General features: G+C 21.0%; 8 protein-coding genes across 8 annotated transcripts; 4 read left to right on the top strand and 4 right to left on the bottom strand. All coding sequences in view use genetic code 6, as the record gives it.

The window, feature by feature from the left end:
• Positions 1–2551: 2551 nt before the first annotated feature.
• On the top strand, positions 2552–2788 carry TTHERM_00692960 (hypothetical protein; the record flags this gene model as incomplete). The annotated part of the gene is made up of 1 exon (XM_001023562.1): positions 2552–2788. One exon carries the CDS (start codon positions 2552–2554, stop codon positions 2786–2788), a length of 237 nt encoding a protein of 78 aa, XP_001023562.1.
• Positions 2789–4438: 1650 nt separating this feature from the next.
• On the top strand, positions 4439–6589 carry TTHERM_00692970 (UBX domain protein; the record flags this gene model as incomplete). The annotated part of the gene is made up of 9 exons (XM_001023563.4): positions 4439–4666; positions 4747–4840; positions 4938–5117; positions 5177–5289; positions 5350–5472; positions 5555–5698; positions 5757–6004; positions 6087–6357; positions 6416–6589. Exons 1-9 carry the CDS (start codon positions 4538–4540, stop codon positions 6587–6589), a joined length of 1476 nt encoding a protein of 491 aa, XP_001023563.4. The 5' UTR covers positions 4439–4537.
• Positions 6590–7426: 837 nt separating this feature from the next.
• TTHERM_00692980 (protein kinase) lies at positions 7427–9848 on the top strand (the record flags this gene model as incomplete). The annotated part of the gene is made up of 5 exons (XM_001023564.3): positions 7427–8070; positions 8131–8416; positions 8473–8862; positions 8951–9302; positions 9367–9848. The coding sequence occupies 5 exons, from the start codon at positions 7427–7429 to the stop codon at positions 9846–9848; spliced, it is 2154 nt and encodes a 717-aa protein (XP_001023564.2).
• Positions 9849–11280: 1432 nt separating this feature from the next.
• Positions 11281–11817, bottom strand: TTHERM_000692979 (hypothetical protein; the record flags this gene model as incomplete). Its single annotated transcript, XM_012799853.1, has 1 exon — positions 11281–11817. One exon carries the CDS (start codon positions 11815–11817, stop codon positions 11281–11283), a length of 537 nt encoding a protein of 178 aa, XP_012655307.1.
• A 974-nt stretch (positions 11818–12791) lies between these two features.
• TTHERM_00693000 (arylamine N-acetyltransferase) lies at positions 12792–13661 on the bottom strand (the record flags this gene model as incomplete). Its single annotated transcript, XM_001023566.2, has 1 exon — positions 12792–13661. The coding sequence occupies one exon, from the start codon at positions 13659–13661 to the stop codon at positions 12792–12794; it is 870 nt and encodes a 289-aa protein (XP_001023566.2).
• Positions 13662–14718: 1057 nt separating this feature from the next.
• TTHERM_00693010 (hypothetical protein) lies at positions 14719–16674 on the bottom strand (the record flags this gene model as incomplete). The annotated part of the gene is made up of 1 exon (XM_001023567.1): positions 14719–16674. The coding sequence occupies one exon, from the start codon at positions 16672–16674 to the stop codon at positions 14719–14721; it is 1956 nt and encodes a 651-aa protein (XP_001023567.1).
• Positions 16675–17165: 491 nt separating this feature from the next.
• On the bottom strand, positions 17166–20269 carry TTHERM_00693030 (transmembrane protein, putative). Its single transcript, XM_001023569.2, has 3 exons — positions 19557–20269; positions 18605–19495; positions 17166–18552 (listed from the first exon to the last, which is right to left on the bottom strand). Exons 1-3 carry the CDS (start codon positions 20227–20229, stop codon positions 17354–17356), a joined length of 2763 nt encoding a protein of 920 aa, XP_001023569.2. The 5' UTR covers positions 20230–20269; the 3' UTR covers positions 17166–17353.
• Positions 20270–21404: 1135 nt separating this feature from the next.
• On the top strand, positions 21405–23127 carry TTHERM_00693040 (dual specificity protein phosphatase CDC14A; the record flags this gene model as incomplete). Its single annotated transcript, XM_001023570.2, has 8 exons — positions 21405–21465; positions 21545–21618; positions 21713–21898; positions 22002–22121; positions 22226–22402; positions 22464–22625; positions 22675–22878; positions 22996–23127. 8 exons carry the CDS (start codon positions 21405–21407, stop codon positions 23125–23127), a joined length of 1116 nt encoding a protein of 371 aa, XP_001023570.2.
• Positions 23128–23636: the final 509 nt, after the last annotated feature.

Genomic DNA, 23636 nt, shown 5'->3' with positions numbered 1-23636 from the left:
CAACCCCAACCCCAACCCCAACCCCAAAGAATTAAATTTATTCAATATTTTAAACAAATAAATTTACATTTTTAAAATAAATTTTGCTTTTTTCATTCAATTTATTCAAAAAAATAACCAAAATAATTTTTGAAATAAAATATTTTTCAATAATCAAACAATTTACAATCTATTTTTTAATAAATAATAATAATGTAGGTAGTTCTTTTATAATTAAGTTTATTTTAATTTAAGATGTTAATAACTATTTTAGGCAATTTGTTCAAATCATTCCATTCAGTATGGTGAAATTTTTGTTTTATTTTGAGTAAGTTTCTTGAGAAAAAAAGTATCAATAACATAGAAAAGATTTTATTTGAGCCCTAGTCAATTTGATGTAAATAAAATCAACTCATCTTTTTTAATGATACACGGTAACTTGATATTGAGCTTTCCTTGCTGATTATTTTGAAATATTCAGAGATGGTAGTTACATAAATATAGTTAAGTTCTTCCATTCGTTAAATTCTCTCATTTTTCTCAAATTTACTTTATTATCAATTCAAATTAAAAAGATTAGTATCATCATTATTCTTTCTTTAATCCTTACTTCAAAAAGAAATAATTAATAGTTGGATCAGGTTATTGGTCTGAGATTTTAATTGCAATTCTGCCAGGAATTCAATTGTTCTTCACCTCTCCACTTCAAGTCGTGTGCTCCCTCTCATATAGAAGAAATAAATAACTTTATATAAATGCCCTTCTTTAGAAATGTGATTTTACTTTTTAAAATCATTAAATATTCGCTTTGAGCTACATCTGATCTTATCAGTATTTCAATTAATATCTAATATAAATCAAATGAATTTAGAATATTTAAGATAATTTAATAATAATAGAAGTAGAAAAATTTAAATATTATAAATAGAATAATTTAAATAAAAACATTTTCATTTTAAATAAATATATATAATAAATAAACAAATTTATTTTATTATTTTGTGAAAATCTATTTAAAAATAGAGTACACATTTTTATATTATTTGAAACAAAATATTATCTTTCAAATGATGAAGTGAAAATTTATTTTGCTTATTATTAAATTTTATAAAAGAAAATTTATTCCAATTAATACTAAAAATAAAATACATAATCCTCACATAGAATGTTTGAATTTTAATTTACCTAACTGCTAACAAAATTTACCTCATAAATTATTGTAAACCAATTTATCTTGATTATATTCCTAAGTGATATTTAAAATATAATTTTAAAATTTTCTACAAACAAATATAGATTTTCATCATCATCTTTTATTTAGTTTTTTCCTATTTATACTAATTTTTATATTATTAAATATATTATATAAAAATTATCACTATTTTAAACAATTTCATAAAATTTAGAATTTAGAAAAATTTATAAAACTTCGAATTTGGAAAAATTAAATTTCATTTAAATTGGAAAAGATAAAAAATTTAATCCTAATTGAGCTTTGGGGGTCGACCTATTATTTTAAAATAGATTGTGATCAACACACTTAAAATAAATAAATTTATTATAATTCTTTAAGGATTATCAATAATCAATCAATAATTCTAATTATTTTTAAATTCAAATTTTATATTTTGTTAATAAGTATAGAAAGATACTCTTATTTTTTAAAAATAATGGTTAGCTCTAAAAATTTTAATATTATATTTCTTAAGTAGTTTGATAGAAATGACTAATCTTTATTATTTTAATTTTAATCACATATATATACATACATACATATATACATACATACGTTCATCATAATACGTACTTATATTTCTTTTTAAATTCAAACATATATTATTTTTACAATAAATTTAGTGAATTTTTTCTAAAATTTATTTATTAAGTTATTTTCACATAATTTTTACATGAAATGATGACAATAATGATGATGATTTATATCTTTATATTTCAATTTATAAAAGAAATTTGGATGAATGGTTGGTTTAGTTTCAATACTCTAAATTAAAAAAACTGTTTTTATTGAAAAAACTTTTATTAAGCTTGAATGAAAAATTTGTAATCTATTGCAACTAAATTATCCTAAAAATAGTAATAAATAAAATATTGATTATATAATTTGCATTATTAGTTAAGTAGCTGCAATAAGGTGATCTAATATTGTTATTAAAATGAATTTGTTCCTTATAGAATAATAATTTTGAATTTTTTTTTCAATATTATTTATAAAAAAAAAGTGGAGCAAAACAACTCAATTTATTTTAAATTTTTCCCATTTAAAAATTGAAATACTAAAGAAATATTCCCCATAAATTTGATAGATTGATTACTCTTTATTTAAATTATTATTAAAGAAAAATAGTTATTTCTTTTAATCTTTTTCTTCAAATCATTGGGTGATATTGAGTAAAAAATATAATTTATTTATTTTTATTTTAATTTAAAATTATTTGATTAAAATAAAAATGAAAATGAAAATAAAGTGAATTTTTTATTGGTTTAATGGTGATGGCTCATCCGCTACCTGCGCATATAAAAAACGTATATGCACCATCCACCTCCCCAAAACTGAATGGAGCAACAAGGCAGTGACGGCACATCTGGTAACTTGAAGACTAAATCAATACTAATCTTAGACTCTGGTAATGATATAGACAATTATTAAAGATTCCATGAACCTATAAATTTAGTTGCTTCTGAGTAAAACCAGCATCAAGAATAAGAATGGAATGTACTACCACAAGATAATGAAAAAGAAAAAAAAATTTATAAATATGAAAAACATCAAATCCCCTCAAAAAGTTAATGACAGAAATCGAAAATCATTGGCTGGCTAAGTAAGATAAGTAATAAGTAGATAAATAAATTAACTATTAATTTGATAATTCTTTTTATCTAAACTTAATAATATATTCTATTATTAAATTTTGATTAAATAAGTTAGAGAATTTAATTATTGATTATTTTTTAGTATTAATTTATTAGATTTCTGTTTTTTATATTGCTATTAATCATTTTTTTAAACAAAATTTGTATTATTCACTAATTTGGCTGAAATATCAATTAATATTAAATATATTTTCTTAATTTAAATACATAATACAATTAATTTATTTAATCTTATTTGACTATTCATCATATTATAAATAGATAAACTATTAATTTATTTATCTCCTAATTATTTTAATTTTTATATTAAATTGATTGCAGATTATAGATACATTGAAAATTGTCTAAACACCTGCTTTGAAATCAAAAATTTTACCTAAAATACACAGGTGTCAAGTTGATAGATTTTATTATGAATGAAAAATTATGTTTTATATAAAAACAATCTTTTTTCTATTTTTAATGAATTCTCAATTTATAAGGGAGCCCTGTTTTATTTTACAGTATTTTAATAATATATTATACAAAATAACACTTAAATCAATAAAATTTAAATTAAAATACTTTAATTATCATATAAAATGTGATTAAATATAGTCATTTTTGTTTATTTATTTTTAGAGAAAACTGATTGTTACCTTTATTAAAATAAATTGTGTATCTTATGTTATTTTACTTTAAGGTCTATGGATAAGATCAATTAATTAAGTTATTTCTAAATTAACAAGTTTTATATAAACTAAAAGCTGCTATCATACTAACTTTACCAAATATTTAAAAATAGCTTAAAAAAGTTTATTTTTAAGACCCTATACCAAACATAAAATCTGGTATGAGGTATACCTTAATTAATGAGGATTGAAAGTAAACAATTTATAAGCATTTTCTAAATATTTTTTTTTATTACATTTTAACAATTTTTTGTATAAATAATCTAAATTAAGAATATTAAAAATACTATTCTAATATTCTAATTTGTTAAAATGCTATTTATTAAAAATTGTATGAAAAATAGAATTAAGTCTAACAAATATATTAATTAGCTAAAAAAATAAGTATTAAAATAAACTAAAAAAATATTATCTTATAAAAAAATTAATTGATGATTTAAAATGTAAATAAAGAGTGTTATTTTATTTTAAACTTTAGAAATCTTTATTTTAGTAGTCACTCTAAAACTATTTTCTTTGAAAAGAATATAACGAAGCACATTTCAAACCAATTTAAGAAGTGGTTTCTAGTTGATATTTAACAGTAAATGAAAATTTTTTGTATATTAAAATGAGATATCAATTATAAAACTTTTTAAAAAAATTGTAAAAATATTAATTAACAAAGCTAGTTACAAAATGTTTTTATTTTTGATTTAAAAAATATTTGTTAATAATTAATTTTAACTTTATTTTTTATATTTTTTACATAGAATAAAAATATTATTGGTACTGGTTTTATGTAAAGAAATAGCAAGAGCAGAAAGAAAATCATACAATACAAATTCTGATTTTTTCTATTTTAAATTAAACTATAAATTAGAATTTAATGTTCGCTAAATTTGATAATAAAAGAATGTTAACTAAAAATTACATTTAAATTTTTGGCACACAAGGAAAAAGCAAATAAATAATATAAAACTTAGTTAGTTAGTAGCAATTTTAGAGAAATTTAATAAATGGAAGACAGATTCGATACTTTAAACGAAAATTAAAAAAATGAAGTCATGAACTTCTTATAAATTACAGGAACAGAAGACATTAATAATGCTATTCATTACATGGAAATGAGCAATTATGATGTTGGTGTAAGAATTTTTCTTTCTTAATTTAAACAAAAATAGTGATTGTAGTGACTCAATAATAATTATTTCTTTTTAACAAAAAGAACGCTGTTAATTTGTATTTCCAAAATCAAGAAAGAGGTGGTGATTTCAACTTTGGTTCTTCAACCAGATAAGGCCCAATTGGAAATTAATTGCGTAAATTTGTCATTAAATTTTTAGATTTTAATAAAATCGAAGGATAGTATTTATCATTTTGCACTTGTTTTAAATGAATTCTATTAAATATATAAAGCTAGAAGTAACAATAACAACGCAAATAACTAGATTCAAGATCCTTTAGAATAGATTGTTAAGGAATATAAAAGGCACCTTGATCGCAAAGGTTAGTAGGAAGATAGTGGCATAACTGGTATGTTAAAAAAAACATTCAGAGCAACAATGAATGGTGCTAGAAATATATGGAATAGTGTTAGTAAAATTTAAATTATAAAAGATTCAAAAAATAAAAAAGCATTTTGTAAATTTAATTAGTGCCAATCATGATTAGAGGTGAAACTCCAGGCGGTGAAGAATTTAGATTAAGCCTTAGAAAATAATTTCCAGATTTAGAAACATACAACTTCTAAAATGGGACATTTGAGGAAGTAACAAAATAATAATGATATGATATATTTTGTGATAAATTTTCTAATTATGTTAAATAGAATATGTAAAAGGCAGATGAATCTTAGCTTCCTTTACTTGTGTATTTCCATATTGAAGGAAACAATGCAAGCTCATAATTGATAAAATAAATTTTGTCAAACTAATAAATAAAAACATACGTGGTAAAATAAAATAAAATAAATTTTTAATTGATAAATTTAATAGAATTAATGTGGGTTTTAAACATATTAATTTTGATAAAAGAATAAAAGCTTTCATATTTTGGGATTAAATGGGAGATCTGATCAAGCTAAGTCACTTTTATAATATGTTTAGTCTTCAAGCTACCCTTGCTTTGCATGCTTTAAGAAAACTTTGTTTGATAAAACAGAGCTATTAAATTTAATTGTAAAAAATCATTTAGATTATTACTAAAATTAGATTTTATATAATAAATTTTTATCAGGTTATAACAACAGAAAATAGTAGTACCGATTATTATTTAGAATAAATTAAGACTGCAAAACAAAATTTCTATATGCTTTTGAGTGAGGATGACAAAGTAAAAAATGCTTTGAAAAATCGTTAAGAATAAAGAAGACAACAAAGAGAAAACTTCATTAATGAGCACATATTTGGCATTCCACCTCCTCCACCACAATTAACACCAGACTAATTAGCAGCCTAGAGAGCTTAAATTGAAGAGGATAGAATGTAGATTTTTGAATTTTATTTAAGATTAATTAAATTATTTAAAGGGAAAAGAAAATGAAATTTTTTGTTTTAATAAAAAAAGGCTAAGATAAGCATAAGAAGAGGCTTTCAAAGAAGCAGAAAGACAAGCTGAATTATAACTCAGACAAAAGTAAGAAGAGGAATAGAGGAAAAAGGCAGAAGAGCAGAGAAAGAAATAAGCTGAAGAAGAAAGAAAGTAATAAATAGAAATAAAGAGAGCCAATTTACCTGAAGAACCTGCTAAATCTCATCCTGATGCCTTCACTATTGCCTTCAGAATTCCTGATGGAAGTCGTGTGATGAGAAGATTCCTTAAAAACTAAAAAATTTAAGTAATAAAAAATATATATAAAAATTTGAGAATATTAACTAAATATTTTAACTAAAAAGTATCTTTTCGACTTCATTGATTGTAAAGATGATCTAGAATTTGAAAGTGAAGAAAGAAAATTTGACTTAGTTTAAACATTCCCCGCTTTATCTCTTTTAGAACATATTAATAAATCTATAAATGAAGTATTTCCAGACTCTGTTTAGGAAATTATTATAGTTAAAGAGCTCTGATTAAAGTTAAAATTTAAATTCTTATTATTTTTAAATCTAATAAATAAATAACATGCTACTTTATATATCAATTTATTTTAAATAATAAACTTTGTTTCTAATTAAATATTTTCAAAAATTGCATCATTTAGCTAGCTAAATTTAAATAAAACAAAATTTTCAATTTGGATATTTTATTTAAGATATTTGTTTTTAATTTTCACACAACTTGATTATCAAAATTTAATTTTTATTTAATTTTTAAAAATATTTTTTGTTTTGATTAAATTATTTAGCTCTTTTTAAAAATTTCATAAATTGAAATATTAATTATTTATATAAAATGAATTATAAATTATTAATATGAATTTGAATTATTAATTATTCATACGAGAAACTCAAAAAAATTACTTTATTAAATAAATATTATGTTTTTAATTTTAGTTAACGAATAGTTTTTTCTTTATTAGATCAGCTTTAATTGAATCAAATTAATATTTTTTATTTTTAAACATGTAATTTAAGTAATACATTTTGTTAGGGAATCATTAATATTTTATTAATAATTAAGAAATTATTTTAAGAAATGATTGTTATTGAAATATTATTAAAGTTTTTTATAAAACATTTAAATTTTAGATTTAATTTAATTTAAAAGTGATTTGATATTTTTTATAAATTAAGGCTAGTAAGATTTATTAAAGTATGAAACAACAAATATTTGACTGAACATTAAAATTTAATAAAATAATGATTATTAAACTCTACATACATATACTGCATAATTAGTTAATTTAAGAATTATATATAGCATTTAATAGTTTTTTTAAGTTTCAATTAGTAAAGTGAACAATAATAATGATGGATAAAATTGATGAAACTGATAAACTAGATAAAAAGAAGAAAAAGAAGCATATTATTGAGTATAATTAGTTTATTGAAGAATTTGAATTCGTCCATCTTTCTGGATTGAAAGGTCTTGAAAGAGCTCGTCAAATTCAATAGAAGAGCACAAATAAAATGTTTGATTACATTGAGATGGATTTGAGAGGAGTAGATACAATAGATAAATATGAAAATTACTGTGAGAGTTTATTCGAGATAAATTAAAAGGAAATCTTGCAAATGAAGTTTTATTCAAGGGTATTTGTAGAAGAATCGCTTGGAGATCCTTATTGCAGATACTTTTTAATATTTGAATATTGCGAAAGTTCAGTGGAAACAGAAATATAGCATTTAAAAAAGAGGAATAAGCAACTTAAAAAATCTACACTTAGAAAAATATTTGAATCTGTTGCTATTGCATTGAATCACTTTCATACAAAGCAGATAGTTCATGGAGATTTGAGATCATCTAAAATATTTAAAAATGAATAAGGCTAATATAAATTGATGCCTCCTAAAATCAAAAATAGGAAGGCTACTGAAAAATATTACCACTCACCCGAATATCACCTTAGCAAAAATTTTAGAGCAGCATATGAGAAATAATAAAATAATCCGTAAAGATAATTTTAAGAGAATAAACAATTTTTAATAAAGAAATATATTTTTAATAACAGCATTAAGGGAGAAATTTATACATTTGGTATGATAATGTTAGAACTAGGTACTTTCAGTGATGACTTATATAATGCATATGGAAAGTTTTAAATGAATGAAGATGTGATTTAAAATGCTTTATAGAATTTTTCTATGCTTTATGGTTATCATTTAACAGCGGTTGTAAAGAAGATGCTCAATTTAGATGCATAACTTAGGCCTACTGCTAATGACATTATAGAGCTTCTCCAATCTTAGGAATTACATGAAATGGAAAAGGAAATTAATAACCCTTATATTAAACTAGTATTTAAATAATTTGCCGTTTGTTTTAATTTATTAAATTTTATTCTTAAAAATAGCAACATAGCTTTTAAAGTGAAAGTGAAGAAGATAGCAATGCTGCTACAACTATTCATGCGAATTAAAATGGTTTGCACCCCTAATCTCATGAAGAAAAATTTAAGAGGGAAGATGGAAATAAAAAATCTACATTCTTTTAACTACAGCCTTAGAGCTCTTAAAATATTTAGTTACCAGCAATTAAAATAAACATTAAAGCACCTTCTAATGTAGAATCACAAGATTCTTAGCAAGATATTTTAAACACAAGCACAGTTATTGGTAAAAATAATGTTCTTTAAACTCATCAAAGTTCAGATAAAACTCCGGTTACTAATAGAAGCTAAAGGAGTAGACAAGGGACACAAATATATGTCAAAAGTAGTTTAAGTAGACAACAATCTAATTCAGTAAATAATCGAATTATTTCAGAATTTAATCTTGAAAAAAATGGTTTTAGTTTGTTTAATTGAAATCTTAAGATTTTTAATTTTTAAGTCAATTTAAGGAGATACCAAGAATTTTTAAACATTCGGAAGAGTTGCTAAGGCAGTCATAAAATTAAAAGACTCAGTTAGGAATGAAGAAGAGGAAGAAGACAATGACGATTTGCTTAGAGAAAAAAAAATATATGAAACATTACCATAAGAATATTAAGATGAAATAGATTCAAAAGTCAATGAAAATCTTAAAAATATCGAAAGAGATTATACAGTTGATTATTTACCAAACGGTCATAGATATTAAGGTGAAAAATTGTAAGGGGTTCCTCATGGATGGGGGATTTTTTGGTGGGCAAATGGAGAAATTTATGAAGGAGAATTTTTAAACGGGAAGTATCATGGAATAGGTTAATTAATTTATGATAGATTGTAAATCAAAAAAAATAATTAATTAATTTATACAAATTTTAGGTATTTATTACTGGCCTACTGGCGTTAAGCATTATGGTGAATTTAGTTATGGAGAAATTAAAGGATTAGGAGTTAGGTTTTATTAAGAGGGAGATATTTATTTTGGTGAGTGGCATAGAGGAAAAAACCATGGAAAAGGAACTTTTTATTGGTAAAAATCTTTAGCAAAGTTTAAAGGAAATTTTCTAAAAGATAAAATATATGGGAAAGGAACTCTAATATTACCAATATTCGAAGATAGAGACTAAGAACTAGGAGAGTATAAGGGTTCATAAAAATCAAGTATATTCTAAGACAAAGATTAAAATAAAGACAAAGTAAAAGAAACAAGAATTTACGAAGGTTTATGGAAGGATGAAGAAGGAAAAGGTATTTATGTAGAAGAAATTGAATTCTCTGCATAAAAAGAAGGAGAGGATATACCTATTCAAGTAATAGAAGAGCCTGAATAAATTGTAACTAAATAGCGCTGGAAGATATGATTTAATTAAAGCTTTAAATTTTATGTGATTTTTATTAAGTATTCTATTTCTATTTTATTAACTATTCCTTAATAATTTTTTTATTTCTAGATTTATTTACATTAAATTTTCTTAAAGTGTTTTAAATAGTAGCAAAACAAACAAAAAAACACATTAAAAAAAATTAATTTGAACAAAAGAATTTTTATTAATAATTAAAATTAATTAATTTTCATAAAATATGTACTTAATTTTGTATTGATATTCTCATTTATTTTTTTAAAAAAATTAATTATTTATTAAATAAAAAGAAAGTTTATAATTGTATACATGCAGTCCTTCTTTTGGATTTTCATAGATAATTAAGCTACATCAGTAAACAATTTAAATATTTTATATCCAATGTAAATCAAAAACTAAAAATATTATAAATTTCTTGCTTCTTAGAATCTAAAGCTTCATAAAGAAATTTGTATAAAATGTAGCATTCATCTAGCTTAAATAAAATTAAATTTAATTTTTTTATTTTAATTTTTTGTTTATTTAATTTATTTATTTTATTTTTCCTTTCTTTCATTCTTTATTTCTTTATTTCTTATTTTTTTCTTTTTCTTATTTCATTAATTAATTTTTTTCTTTTTCTTTTTGTTTTATTTTATTTTAATTTATTTATTTTTATTCAATTTTTTTCTTATTTTTTAATTTTTTTTAATGTTTTTCTTATTTTAATAATTTATTAATAATTTTTATTTTATATTTGTTTTATTTCTTTCTTTCTTAATTTATTTTTTATTGATTTTCTTTTTTATTTTTAAGCTTTTTTTTATTTGAATGAATCTTTTTCTCTTAGATATGCTGAAAAAATTGTAGTTAAAAATGAAATTTAAAAAATATGATTAATATAGTATTTTAAGTAAAAATTTAAGTTAAAGCATCTTAGTTTCGAGCAGAAAAGGATTAACTTTTTCAAAGTGTAGTAGGTTTTTTTTCATGAATTGAAAGTGTGTATTTAAAAATTTGAGGATTCGAGCTAGTTTATCGCAGCTGACGGGATTAAAAAACTTGTTTAAATTTCTTTTCATGAAGTAGTTCCATACTACACTCGTGAATTCTTCTCACGTCTATTTCTAAAATTAAAACTTTTAAAGCAGCAGAGGGGGTTTTACAAATTTACCGTAGCAAAGCATAATTATCTATTTGAAGAGAACTTAATCATTTATCTTTTATCATATATTAGTTTAATCTATTATTTTAAGTATCTTATTTTACTTTTGTTTGAATTTCTAATCATAGCATTTTTTATTTCGTTTAGTTGAGCTATTTGTTTGATTATTTGGTTAAATATTTATAGATGCGCGTAAGACTAATCTTAGTCATTATATTCATTTTATTGCTGCAATTTGTTGTAGACTAATCTCAGTCTTTTGTAAATTGAGTGGATTTTTTTGATCGATCATGAAGATCTTCTTTTTTTTTAGGCCAATTAGCTAGAGCTCTTAAGCAGGTAAACAAAGACTTAGACACAAGAAACATTTCCAAGAAAGCACTAAAGCAATGAGCTAGCAATTAATATAAGATTGATTATTGGTTTTTACAAACATAAATATTTTTGAAGTTGTCTTTTAATAAGTGTCAATTAGTTTTTTTGAAAGTATGTGTATTGGTTATTTTTAATAAGTGTCAATAAGTTTTTTTGAAAGTATGAGTTAGTTTATTTAAAATGCTTAACAATTTTATAATTTTTTTGAAGTATTTTTGAAAATGATTTAGTCCCATAAAAAAAAATGTTTTTAAATATAATCTCAGCGTGTTTTTTAAAAAAAAAATCTTTACTTGTCTTAACTTTTTGATTCTTCTAAGTGATTTTTTAGCATTGCATGTCTACATGAGCAGTACTTTTTCTTTACTTAAAAAACTTCGGGTATAGGTTCCTGAGATGAAAATTTATTTTGGAGCACATTTTTTTGAAAAGGTACTACTATGTCTCCATACATGCTAATCACCTCATTTATTTCTTTATTTTTCTTATTTAGGTATTTATTTTTTAATTATTTAAATATTGAAAAATTAATTATAAATTTTTGTTTGTTTGTTTCCTTGTTTTAAAAATAATTAAATATTTTCAAATTTCAAAATTTTTTTCTTTCTTTTTTGAAATACTAATATTAATTAATTAAAAGTATGAAATATCTTAAATTTGCCTTTATTTCTTAAGCAGTTATACTCATATTGGAAATATATATATATTTTAATTAACTTTTTTGCATATCTAATACAAATTTTTTATCAAAAAATGAATTATTAATTAAATAATAAAATGATTTTTTAAAACAAGATTAATTTAATATTATATGAAATAAAGAATTTGATTAATTTATCAAGAAATATTATAATATAAAAACGATAAAATATTATAAAATGAAAAATGCTTACTTATTTTATAGAATAAAAAATATTTGGATAAAAATTAATTAATTAATCTCATATGCTAAATGATCTAAATAAATTTACTTATTTAAGGTTTAAATAAAATTTTTAAAAATATATTTTTTTAAAATAATTTTGTTTTATAATTTTATTTATGTAATTATAATAGCTTTAAAAACTATTAATGATTACCAAATACTTGATTAGTTGTTTAAAATTCCAATTTAATAAAATAGGATTGATTTTTTTTAAAATTTAACTGAGTGTTTATGTTTAAATAAAGAAGATAATCTAAAATAATTTTAAAATTTAATTTATAATTTTATATGCTTCAATAATTAAAATAATATTTTAAACATTGATTCTAGTTTGTTTATTTACAAAATATTTTAAGTGATAAAAATATGAAGTAAAAATAAATGAATGAAATACTTAAATAGTATTTAAATAAAACGTTTGTATTAAATTTAAAAATTATTTTATTCGTTTAAATTATGAATATCTTTATTATAAATAAATAATTTATGTATCATATATTCAATTTTAAACTAAATTTTATGATAGCTAAAAATTTTTGTAAGCTAAAGTAGACATTTATTTATCTATTTAAGGAAATAATTCTTAAATATGCCTATTAAATTGATCTATACTATTTATTGTGTCTTTAATTTCTAGTTTATTTGTGGAAAGATTTTCTATTAATAGCTAATTATCTCTTATACAAACTGCACCAGAAGATGGAAATCTTATTATCCTTAAAAATTTGTGAAAAGGAGATTTATTTACATCTGTATAAACGTTCCCTTCATTAAACAATAAATCCTCATAATCTTTGAATGTGATGTTAAGTGAATATTAACAAAAAAATTAATTTTTTTCATCTATTCTATTTAAAATTTGTTTCTAATCATTTTACCACTCAAAATAAAATTATCCAAAAGAGTAATTATATAATTCGCTTTTCTTATCAAAATCAATTTTTAAAGGTTTATTTTTGAACCCAATTGAAACTTCGACTAAGTATTTGTCTTCATTTTCTAACAAATTATTTACTAATATTGCAGCGTGGTTTTTAGGAATTCCTCTACATGAGCCACAAATTAAGGAAGCTTAATATCCTAAACTTTGTAATAAGCCACAAAATACAGGACTTATAACTAAACAATATCCACCTGTACCAGTTAAGACTAATTTCTTTATTTCCTAGAAGCTCAGCTAATTTCTTTATTCAAATTTATGTTGAAGTAAAAATAGATTCTAAAATGGAATAACTTCTTAAGTTTTTTATACCAATGCTTCCAAATACTTTAACTTACACTCACCTTCTTTCAATTTTTCTAATTAAAGAAGATTTAAAAACTATTGAGTCTCTTATTCAGAAAGTAAAAAAGGGGTACTGCTTTACATTTACAATTATCGCTTAACTAACTTATTTACTATTTTTATTAAAGAATAATTTATCAATACACAAATAAGATTTTGAAATTAGAAATAGTCTATAAATATAATTAAAAAACACATTTAAAAAAAAATAAATTTATTTATTTGATCATAATTTTTAGGTACAAGAAAAATAAATAAATAGTTTTATAATACAAAAATCTTATTTGCTATTAAAAATGTTAACTTAGTATCTTTTTAAACGATTTTAATAATAAAATTTAAATCTTTTAAATATAAAATTCACAAAATAGACTTTTTTAAATTTGTATTATCATATTATTTCTTTTCAATCTTCTTTTATTATTTCTAGATAAAAGTAAAATTCTAAATTTATTCTAAAAGCTTTTTGTCAGAAATAAATAAAAGTTTTAAATAAAAAAAGTTAAATTTTCTAACATTTTTAAAGATAAAATTTTATGAAATTTATATGTCATAGTTTTTATAAACCTTTTATGATTAAATTTAATACAAATATATACTTTTTTAATTTGTATTTTTATAAAATATTTAATTTTTTTCTTTTTTTCTCTTAATATTTTTATAATAGAAATAAAAAAAAATTGAAATTTATAAACATCATCTGTATTATTTTTTGTTAAAATTATAAAAAATCTAAATATAAACTAAAATTAATCTAAAATTTAAGATGTTTTTTTTAATGTATATTGAACAGAGCAGATTTTATATTTTAAAATTTTTAAATTTTTTTTATATAATAATTTATTTACAGAATCACTATTATCTTATCAATTAGCTTTAAATTAATAATTATATTTTTTTTAGTTTTTTAGATATTTATTAAGCAAAATTTTCATTTAAAATTATCTTTGAGAAAAAAATTACCTTTAAAATTTAAAGCAATTTGTAAATTTATTCAAAAATTTTACATGAAATTTAAATTTTAACTATTTCAATAATATAATAATATGTAAAATTCAATTTTGTAAATTTTCTCAATTTGAATTGAAAATTAATAAATCTTTAAATTTTTTAAACATAAATAATATATTTAATAAATTAATCACACTTCATCTATATTTGAAGTAAAATCATTAATTAGAGATAATAAATTATCTAATGACTAATCTATTTGACTATAATATGATTATGAATTTTTTTCTATTTATTTAATTTTAATATCTATTTTAGTTTATAACTTTTATGGAGCATAAGCCTTTAAAACTTCCTTGGAAATCTAATTCAAATCAGAATTTTAATGAATATAGTTACTTATTGATTCTTTTACATTTTAAAATTTTATTATAACATCTTCTTGGAACTTTTTATTTTTATTTGTGTGCTCACTGTTTAAAATATCAAACTTTTCATCTAATTTTTCCTAAAAATATTGGATTTAGGTCTTCATATTTTTAATTGATTCTAGTAAATTCTTATTTTCGAATTATAGAGCATTGCTTTAATTTGTCAAAGCATTTATTTATTATTAAAACTATTCATTTTGAGATGATAATTCTTGGTTTTCTACTGATAATATTTCTAAATTGGATGATATTTCAGAATCAATACTTGCAATTAAGGATAACTTTTCTTTAAATTAACTCATATTTTTTGTTAACGATTCATTTTTGGATTCAAGTCTGTCTATTTTTAATTGAAGAGCTTCTTTTTCAAGCTAAACTTAATGAATTTGCTATTTTAGGTCTTGATTCTCAGATTCAAGAAGCTATATTTAGAATTAATATTTTATGTCTTTTTCTGTTTTTTCTTAAGATTCTTAATTATTTAGTTTTAAATTTGACTCTCTTTTAGATTAATCTTTAGGAGGCTTGCTTGCTATGCTAGTATTTGAATTTTATTTACTTGGTGTAAGTATTGAAGAAGGTGCTTTTTAAGCTTAATTTATTGAAGATTAGCTTGATTACTTTTCAAGCATTTGGTCTTATTGCTTAGAATTTGATCTTGATTATAATTTTAAATCAGATCTACTCTTTAAAACGGCAGGCTGTTCTTCGACTGAACTTAAGTTCTGTATGCTTCTCTCATATTCTTCAATAATCTTTTCAATATTCTAACACCTTTCAAAAGTTATCTGAGAGTCACTTTTATGAAGAGGTGAAGTGTCTTGCTGTAATTTACTTTCAGCATTGATCTAAGTTTAATTCTCATTAATTTAATTGGTAAATTGATTTTGATCTTAATGAAATGAAATTTCATTTTCTTCCCTCTCTTGCATTTAAAGATCTTGTATTTATTATTTTTGAGATTTGATTTAAGATAAAAACAAAGAATCTTTTTATTTTTCCTCGAAGCTTTCAGGAATATTCCCTGTGTAATCCTCAGGAAGATACTAATGCTTTTTATCATTTTATTAATCCTCTTAATCATAATCAGGTGAATCTAAATATTTTTCAGCATTTCTTAATATATATTCTGTGTTTTCATTTTCTAAATTATATGTGTGATTCTGTTCATATTTTGGATCGATTTGGCTAATATCCTATTAAAATGGAACTATTTCATCTTTTAATCCTGACTCATCAATATTATTGTTGCTTTTTTGTAACAAAAACTTAAAAGTTTAGAGCGCTCTTTTATTTTCTTCATCTTTATCTTTTTCTTAGTAGTGCTTTAAGTCATTTAAATAACTTCCATGATTTCTTTCTTCTTTTTGTAAAGCCTCTTGTTTCTTGTAAAATTCATTCTAATTTAAACTATTTTCACAGTCAATTTAGTTCAAACATTCTTCATCATGTTAGCTATTTTGATTATCTGTTTGCTAATTAATTGTTTCTTAAATTTATTGAGGATCTTCTTCTTTTGTACTTCCTTCTAAATTATTTGTACTTCCATTAATAAGATTCTTTTGTATCTAACTACTGCTATCTATGGCTAAATTGTAATTGTTCTTTGAGTTAAATATATCTTTATGTCCTTTAAAAAATTCCTCAATCACAAAGCTATCTGATGTCTTTTGGCTTGCATGTCCAAGAGGTAAGCTATTTGTATTTATATTCATCTATGCTAATATTAATTTAATTTTTTATCTAAATTATCTTTCAACTAAAATTAGTTGATAATTAACAATAAAAAATTCGTTAAAAGTAAAAATTGATGGTATATCTGAATAAATATAAAATAATTAATAAATAAATAAATACTTTTGTTACTAAAAAACTTACATCTATATAAATTTTGTTAACATTCTCATTTCCAATCGATTTAAAGCACATTAATTAATTAAAATCATGAGAAAATTAATAACTAATATGTTTATCATTATTAATTATTTTTTCCACATAAAAATAATATTTTAAAATAATTAAATTTATAATTGAAAATTTTTGGTATAAATGCCTCAGTTTTTAAAATTAAATATTAAAAGTGAAGCTTAATTAATTTTAAAAAATACTTAATGAAAATTTAAAAACTTTTATTAAAGATTTACAAAATCTAGATTATAAAAATAATGTTAAAATTTATTATTATTTTTTAATTTCTAATTTAAATCTACTTATATAAATATATTATCACATATCAAAAGAATTATATTAATTTGTTAATAAATTGATGGAATAAAATTTAATATTTTAACTGTATGGTCAATTTATTTTATTGAGCCATAAATATATTTAATTTTAAGTATTTGATAAATTTTGAACTAAGAAATATAAATTTAATAAACAATAGCAATTCTCTCATATATCTTGAAGGGTGATTTATTGGTTAGTTTCAATCCTTTCTTCGTCTGTTTTCATTATTTCACTCTTAGTTGCTCTATACATGAAATATTTTTTTCTAGAGTAGATTTATATTAAAATTAGTAAAATTGATGCAATTACTATTATTTGGTAACTGAATGATAATTTTTCATATGTGCTTATTTTAGGATAAATATTTTTTGACATATGTTCGTTTCTATCGATTTAGGTTAAAATATTAATTTAAAGAATGACTAAATGGATGAAATAGAATATTATGTATTTTAAAATATCATATATAAATCTGAGTTCTAAAATTTAGGATTTTAAAAAGAAGATTATTCCATACTTTTATTTAACTTCATCTCTAAGTTAAGCCATCATTGAGAGTATTGCTATTATAGTTATTTCAGTTAATAAAAAGCATATTTATTATAAACTACTGCTATTAAAACTAAGGATATACTAGTTAACATAGCTGCATCTAAATATCTAGCAAAAGAAAATATTTTTAATCATATATACTCCGATTAGTGCACTAATACTTGATAGTATATTCAGCTGGTTTATTATCAAAAGGAATATTATCATAAATGTTGTATAGCAAAATAAATATTCTAATTTTTAGGAACTATCTTAAATAAACTAGGTTTGACAAATAAAATTTATGCAATTAAAGCATAAAATTATTAATGTGCTTTAAAAATTAGACTTCTCTATTAGATAGAAAATAACTGTAAAGATAATTATGTTTATTATAAATGAAATAGGGGTATTTATTTAAATAGATATTTTAAATAGCATTTCAATTATCTGAGGGACGAAAAAAAGTAGATCCTATAGAATAAAGCAGATGATTTTTATTAATTTCTTAGTTCTTGATGAATTTTAAGCATAAGCAATACCAATTTTATACACAAAGTAATATTTGTAAAGCTAAATTCCGCAATAAAATACATTTTATTCAAGAAGAGTAACTATAGAATTAATTTGGATTATCTCTTATATTTTTTCATCAACGCTTACAAAAAATAGAGCACTAATAATAGCTAAATACAATGTTAAATATAAATATCGCTTAGCTTCTTAAATTTATTAGACATAAGTAAAGAATGAAGCTTGGAGAGAAATAATAGAAAGGAAGCATATAAATAGTAAGAATTAATCTCTAATTGTTTCCTGATAAAGATATCTTTCTTTTAAAAATATATTTTATGAATAAAAAGTTTAATTTAAAATTATTTTTACGTGAATTTGGATTTAAAAATATGCATTTTTATGAATTCAAAAATGATATTTATTAAATAAAATAACCTAAAAAATATAGCGCCTATAAAAATGTATTAACAAGTATTTAAACTCTAACTCTATCATCTTTATCTAATACTAAATCTGTTTAATTTATCAAATTAGCTACTCCATAATTTTTAATATTAATTTGCTATAATTTAGAATTAAAATAAATCAAGCAACTCCATATGAATATAACTAAAATAATCATAATCATAGTCGAAACACTAAGGAGTTGAGTTTAAAATGGATTTATTTTCTTGAATTCTTCATTAACAAGTTAGTCTATGAGATTTTAAGATTCTTAAATAAAATATTTTTAATCTTCAATTCTCATTGCAGTTTATATTTTTTCATACAAAGTTGTATAATCATTGAAAATATATGAATTCTACTAAACTTTTTCATAGTACTAGCTGAGCTGTTAAAGATTTATTTTTTGATAATTTGCATTTAATTCAAGTATTTTTTTATTGCTTAATTTTATATAACTGTTTAAAAAAGTATTTAAATATCTTCCTTATGATAAAAGAGGAATCATGATTCCTGAAATTAGTGATATTGTTGCTGAAATATCTGGTATTTTAACCTTTTCTTTTATACTAAATTCAATATTACGAAGCTCAAAAGAAGGAGAATACTGTAAACTAAAACCAACACAACTTTTAGATTCAACACATAGATTTTTCGAATAGGAATTTCTTTGATAAAGACTTATTATGGTTAAAAGCTCATCTTTTTAAACTTTATTTTTTATTTTCTGTATTTATTAAATGAGATAATTTATTTCATCTTTAAATTAATCAGAAGTTATGTCAGCTTATTAACTAATGCTAGATCCAGAGTAATCTAAATTTTATAATTAATAAATTATTAGTTTTAATGAATGATTTTTTATATAAATAATTACAAAATTCAATGTTTTAATCTAAAATACTCTCTTCTTAGCTTAAAAGATCGTCATATGAACAGAAATTTTAGAACATTTCTGTTATTTTATATCTTTACTCACTTAATTGTATGCTTGAAAAAGAAATATCTTCATATTGGCAGGTTTTATTACTGCTTTGAATTTGATTTAGTAAAGAATCAAAATTTTAAAAAAATTAAACATCATTGTAATTTGAGCTTACTAAATTTTACATTGAAACACCAAGCAAAAATTCGATAACTAAGTCTTGATTTGAAATTGAATTAGAAGGTTTTAATTCCTACACAAAAAAATTAGAAGTCTTGTTTATATTTTAATCTTTTTAATCTTTTTAAAGAGTCGAGTTTAACAAAAAACTTTCTTCAAATCCTACTTTTTTTAAAAGATCATAGTGAAATTGATGTTAGCTCTTGTAGAGCAGCCTTATATTCTAAAAGAGCCATTCTAGAGGTAGAGATTCAATAAAAATTATGTAATTTTTTTTTATAATAGGATCATGCTAGTTATCAAAATTATTTTTGATGTAACCTTTAACAAGCCCTTTATTACAATCGAAACCATTTTAAAACAGACTTGCTATTACTATTGATGATATAGCAAATACCAATCCATATAATCCTAACTTCAACTGCAGTTTTATCTATTTAATCATTTGTTAGAAAGTATTCAAATAATCTTAATCACAAGCAAGCGATTACAATAAATTGATTTAATAAAATTAGTTTTTTAACAATAAATAAAAATACAAAATGACTATTTTCTTTTTGATAAATTCAAATAAATATTTGCTCATAAGTTGTATTTAATAAAAAATAATAAGTAAAACATATTAAAGAAATGAAAAAAATAAAAAGACATTTGAAAATGATTTATTTTTGCTTACATTATTATAAATACAAATAATTAAATATAAATATTTAATCAATGAATTACCATTCGTTGTTTATATAGAATAGATGATTTTAAAATTAATTAACTAAATATTGCATTTACAATAAAATATAAATTTGACTAAATTAATTAAATGCTTTCAGTTATGATAATCACAAATTAATTTTTTAATACTCAAATGTATTTTAATTAAGTTGTCATACATAATATTTTGTGTAAGGATTATTTCATTTGATAAAATTTATTGAGGGAGGATTATTATTTTGCAAATTTACTTAGTTTTTTAAAAAATGTTTTGTATTACTTAATAACAATTTTATCTATATAGTTTGCTTTTTAAATATATTTAATATTAAATTTTTAAAACACTTAAAATAAGAAGAAAAATGTTGAGATTTCTCATAGATTAAATTGGAGTTTATTATTTTTTAAAATTTCTAAATAAGTATATTTTTACAACTAATTTTGAAATTGTTCCTTTAAGAATTCAACTACTTTTTTAAGATTGCTTTATTGAAAAAACTTGCTTAAAAAATGCATAAAGCGGATATTACTTAAGGAATTTACTATTTTTAGAGTAAAGTTTAATAAATTTCCTGTTTTAAAATATAAAGAATTTTTTAAGAATGTAATGAGAATGATGAAAATCTAAAAATCAATCATTAAAGATAATATCTAAAATGTTAATTTAGTTAGAAAAAAAGTAAAATAGTTAGTAATTAGGCAAAAATAAGGAAAATTCATTTTGATAATAAATTTATTAATTAATAATTGCTAAACAAACAAATAACAAAAGAAGCGCAAAAAACAAATCATAATAGAATAAAAAAGTTTCTAGCTGCATCTTTAAACTCCAAAGTTAAACAAAAGCTTTTTCTAAATCTTCAATCATTAAATTAAAACAAGGACATTTGTTTAACATCTTGAAATTATTGGATGGACAATAATATATTTTATGTGACTAAATAAGTAGAAGAATCTGTTGAAATCATTCAAGGTAAAATTTAGATTTCTTTTGAACAAAATTTCTTTTATAACTGTTACTGATTAAGTAGCTTCTTTTATTTGAAATAAAGATCGCCTGTATTGGATATGCTCTGATAAATTGTTGAGAAAAAGTAAAAATATGTTTGTGATGAGGGTAGATGAGGTAAACTAAAAAATAATATATTATATATTTAACTATACTTATATATATTTAATGATAAATCTAATAATCTTTACTAATCAAATATTTAATATAGATTTACGAATACATCGGATTTAATTTTGATTTTGGTCCTTTAGATATTTCCCAAATAATGAACTTTTCCTAAGAGATGTATTATTTATTGAAAAATCCTTCATACAAAAGCACTTAGATAATCATTCAATGTGGATAGGATTTTGATAAAAAAGCTAACTCAGCTGTTCTTATATGCGCTTATATGGTAAATATTAATCAGATTAATTAAGATCCATTTTATTATCTAAAATATTCAAGTGTAACTTTGCAAAAAAATAATCTTAAATAAATATTTAATTAATAAAAAGGTACTTTATTTAGATTATAGTCCTAAAAAAGCTTGGAAAAAAGTAAGTTCTTAATTAAAAGAACCCATAATTCCATTTCGTGATTGCATTAATGTTATTTACTCAACGTATGATTGCTATGTAATTTAATTATTTGTTCATTAACTCTTCAATTTTAACAGCTTTTAAAACAAATTATTATTTTTTCTATAGCTCGAACCTAAATTTAAAAAATTTATTTTTAGGTTTTAGACTGTCTTAAGGGTATTGAAGAGGCACGTCGTTTAAAATGGATCGATACTTAATAATTCAATCATATTAAATATGATCACCTTGCAAGTATATAAAATGGTGATATTTCAGAAGTTGTACCAAATAAAATATATGCTTTCAGAGGACCAAGAAATGTGAGAGAAAATGGGGTAAAAATTTTAATTTTATAAAAATCTTAATTTAAACAACAAACATTACATTTAAAATTAGATAAACGTAGCAAAACCAGAAGATTTTGTAGGCATTTTTAAATAAATTAACATTCAAAAAGTTATTCAGCTTAATTAAGAAAAATATGATGAATCTAAGTTTACATAAGCAGGAATATAGCATGTTAAAATAATTTTTCCAGATGGTGGCATACCAACGAATGTAATATAATAATTTTTTACTTAGTTTTAAAAATTGAATATGATTATAGGAGCAAGTAGAAAAATTTATTCAAGAAGTTGATAGAACAGAAGGTAATGTGGCTGTGCATTGCCAAGCAGGGCTCGGTAGAACTGGTACTATGATAGCTCTTTACTGTATGAAATAATACTATTTTCCAGCAAGGTCATTAATAGCATACATAAAGATGGTTAGACCTGGTAGTATTCATGGCCCATAACACCATTTTATTATTGTAAGCTTTACTATAAAATATAAATTTTTAAAGAAAGATTAAATTTTTTGTTATTTAAATTAAAATATCCTCTCAAAAATGTTAATTAATTAATTGTCTCATACCTTTTTTATTAAGTCTAAAGAAAAAGAATTTCTTCCCAAAGAAACATAAAAGCTTCAAGTTAAATATAATCCATTTCATTCAATGGGAGAAATTGATAAACACACCTCAGATTTAGATTTACTTGATTAACTAGATGACAATTGAGGGCTATTCACTATCATTTACTTCTTTAACTAAGCAAATATTTTTAACTTTATCTATTAACTTATTAAAATTTAAAAAAATAATCTTTAGTTCTTAATCTCTTTTCAAATCTATTTCGTTTTTGTATATATTAAATGTGTTAATCTTTGATGTCAATAAAAAAAATTATCCACTAATACAATTGCAAACAATTCTATTATTTTATTTTCTATAATATAAAAATTTCAAAAAATTCAAAACAAATAAATTTAAATTATCTATTTTATCAACAATTTTTCATAATTTCAATTCTTTGTCGACTTTATCTAGTTTATTGTAAAGTTTTTTTAAACTATTATAAGAAACTCCTTAAATTTATGTTTCTTTTACAAAATTTTTAATATGATAAATAGTTTTTTAAGACAAAACAGTATCTAAAATTATGAAATATTTTTTTGAATTTCTAAAATTTTATTCCAAAAATAACAAATTTATTTTGAAGTTAATTTTCAATATTTTATTTACATTTG

The sequence above is a fragment of the Tetrahymena thermophila genome (assembly GCF_000189635.1).
Source record: "Tetrahymena thermophila SB210 genomic scaffold scf_8254420, whole genome shotgun sequence".
Lineage (NCBI taxonomy): Eukaryota > Ciliophora > Oligohymenophorea > Hymenostomatida > Tetrahymenidae > Tetrahymena > Tetrahymena thermophila.
This window is presented reverse-complemented; position numbering and strand designations above follow the sequence as displayed.